Genomic DNA, 2,584 nt, shown 5'->3' with positions numbered 1-2,584 from the left:
TAAGAAAGGGTCTGATAAATATAACCTGCTGAAACAATATCTACACTTTAATCATTTCTTTCTGATGCCTGGTTAATGAAAATGCAGTTGTTTTCCATATGAATTACTCTTTAACATGTTTATTTTATATACTTTCACACTTGTAAAGAGATATTTTTGACCAATACATATATTTATACATTAATATAATGTTTACCTCTCAAGTGTCATGCCTTGAGCTTTATGTATAGTTAGACCAAAGGCAGGTTTCAATGGGTACTGCTGTCGTGTAGCTAGGTCTCTATTCAGTCTTGGACTGTACACTGAAAATGGAAAGAACTAAAATTATAACATTTTATAGCAGGGGTTCCATTTGACTATTGAAAATGGGTTTTGATCCTTGATATTTGCCCAAACCTTAATTTTGACTCACAGAACTTCAGCTGAAGGGTCATTCTTCATGACACAAAGGTACATTTTCACCCAAAACAGGCAAAATCATAATCTAGCTACTTGCAATCAAAATGACCCTTAAGTTTCAGCAGCTAGTGGAACCATTGTGTCATGTGGTCGATATTCGTGTTTTTGAATATCGTTTTCATGTATCATTTTGTCTTTGTATTTGTATATATATCTCTTGTATTTGTCTGTTTACAGTCCGATATACAATCCATTATCCCATATCATTCCTATATCATTCCATTTCATCATCTCATTATAACAACTAATTTCTCATATTTCATTCTGACATAATTTGCATGCCGGGCCTCAGTTTTTACAAACTTCCCGGAAAAACCATCTCACGCATGCGCACTTTGATATAAATATTTCTATTGGTTTGCGCCAGAAATTGTTGTCTTGTTTATTTATTTATTTATCAAGGCGTATGTTTATGTCCTTACAGGTAATTGTTGTTATTCATTATGTTTCATTATCATGCATATTTCCATTGATCGTTTATGTATTTCGGATCTGTATTTATGCACTTTGATATAAATATTTCTATTGGTTTGCGCCAGAAAAAAAAAAAAATATGTCACGGTTCAGAACTGTTCACTATTTAGGGGAGAAGATGTGTAAGCGGCTGGATAGCTCAGTCGGTAGAGCCGCGGAACGGTATTCCGAGGGTCCCGGGTTCGAGTCCCGGGACCCTCGGAATACCGTTCCGCGGCTCTAACGACTGAGCTATCCGGCCGCTTACACATCTTCTCCCCTAAATAGTGAACAGTTCTGAACCGTGACAATTGTTATAGTCATGAAAAGTAATTACACTCAATTAAAAAAAATCAACAGGAAAAAGAATACATCAGTAAGTTTTGTTTACTAGTAAACGTAAATGTAAACATTACCTGTAAAACTTATTTTTGGTATTGTTCTTGTAATGTTGATGCTGGGGAATTCTATTACTGGTCCTGATCCTTCCAGAATATCTTTGACAAACCCTTGAAGTCCATTTACCAGTTGATTTGATAGGTTACGCATTAATATAACTGGGCATCCTATCTTAAGCCACAGAATGCTTGGTACAGAGATTTTGGATAAGTCTGATGCATTGCCACTGTCTTCAGATTTATACTCATACATACTGCCAGGAAATTCTAAAAGACACTGTCTATTATAATCATCAACTAAGTCGTTCCTGGCAAACAACTTTACTGTATGTGATGTCAGATTATCTAGTGGCCTGTTCAATTTTGCAATAAAATTTTCCATATCTGGAGAAACATGGCCATCAAACACTCCATTGATTGTTTGCATAAGCTTACTTTCAGACTGTCTCATATTTTCTTCTAATACTACTCTGTGTGGAAAACAGGTACTGAAATCATTTGATTCAAAACAGTACCGGCCACTGTCACCATAAGGTAAATTTTCTACAGGAGGCAATTGCAAGAAGTCACCGCAAAAAATCATTTGAATTCCACCAAAAGGACGTTTAGGATCTTTGATCTTGCATACATTGTTGATTGTGTCAAATAACTTTTGACTTATCATTGAACATTCATCTAGAATAACAGTATCAACTTTTGAAATGTTGTCAAGCACATACTCATATTTCCTGTTATTCTTTACAACGTCTACAATTTCCCCTGGCCCATGACGCCCGTCAGAAATTCCGGTAAACTGATGGATGGTACATGCATTCTCATCGTATACACAACATGCTATGCCTGTTGAACATGTAATTTGCACTGTTTTTCCCTTATTCCGAAGGCGTTTGACAATTTCTTTTAACACAAAAGATTTTCCAGTTCCAGCTCTACCTAACAGAAGAAGATTATGACCTTCAGTGGAGATATCAACGGCCCTTTGCTGATAAAAGTTCATTTTCACGAAGAAAAATGTGCGTTTTACAAAAACACCTGATGTATACATCCGGTTTATTGTTTACTCTTTTCACATTGCATTTTACATGGAAAACCGGGAACTATATCGCCTTGAGCGAGAACCAATGAAAGGACTCGATACACCGGCTGGTCACGTGACCGGGGTTTCCCAAGATGTCTACGTCGATGCAGAATTCTGCTCTGATTTGAAGATTTCGTTCTAAACAGGCAATTGTTGAGCGCTTCACGACTATTTGCGCAGGTAGGTAAAAGAAACT

General features: G+C 36.5%; 1 protein-coding gene across 1 annotated transcript; it reads right to left on the bottom strand.

Annotated features, from left to right (window-relative positions):
* Positions 1 to 196: 196 nt before the first annotated feature.
* On the bottom strand, positions 197 to 2,331 carry LOC132748658 (ATP-dependent DNA helicase PIF1-like; the record flags this gene model as incomplete). Its single annotated transcript, XM_060738265.1, has 2 exons — positions 1,329 to 2,331; positions 197 to 302 (listed from the first exon to the last, which is right to left on the bottom strand). Coding segments are annotated over exons 1-2 (1,085 nt in total), but the record flags the coding sequence as incomplete, so codon positions are not given.
* Between the last annotated feature and the right edge of the window lie 253 nt (positions 2,332 to 2,584).

Source organism: Ruditapes philippinarum, unplaced genomic scaffold (assembly GCF_026571515.1).
Source record: "Ruditapes philippinarum isolate M1 unplaced genomic scaffold, ASM2657151v2 ctg26277_1_1_1_1, whole genome shotgun sequence".
NCBI classification, from domain to species: Eukaryota; Metazoa; Mollusca; class Bivalvia; order Venerida; family Veneridae; genus Ruditapes; species Ruditapes philippinarum.
This window is presented reverse-complemented; position numbering and strand designations above follow the sequence as displayed.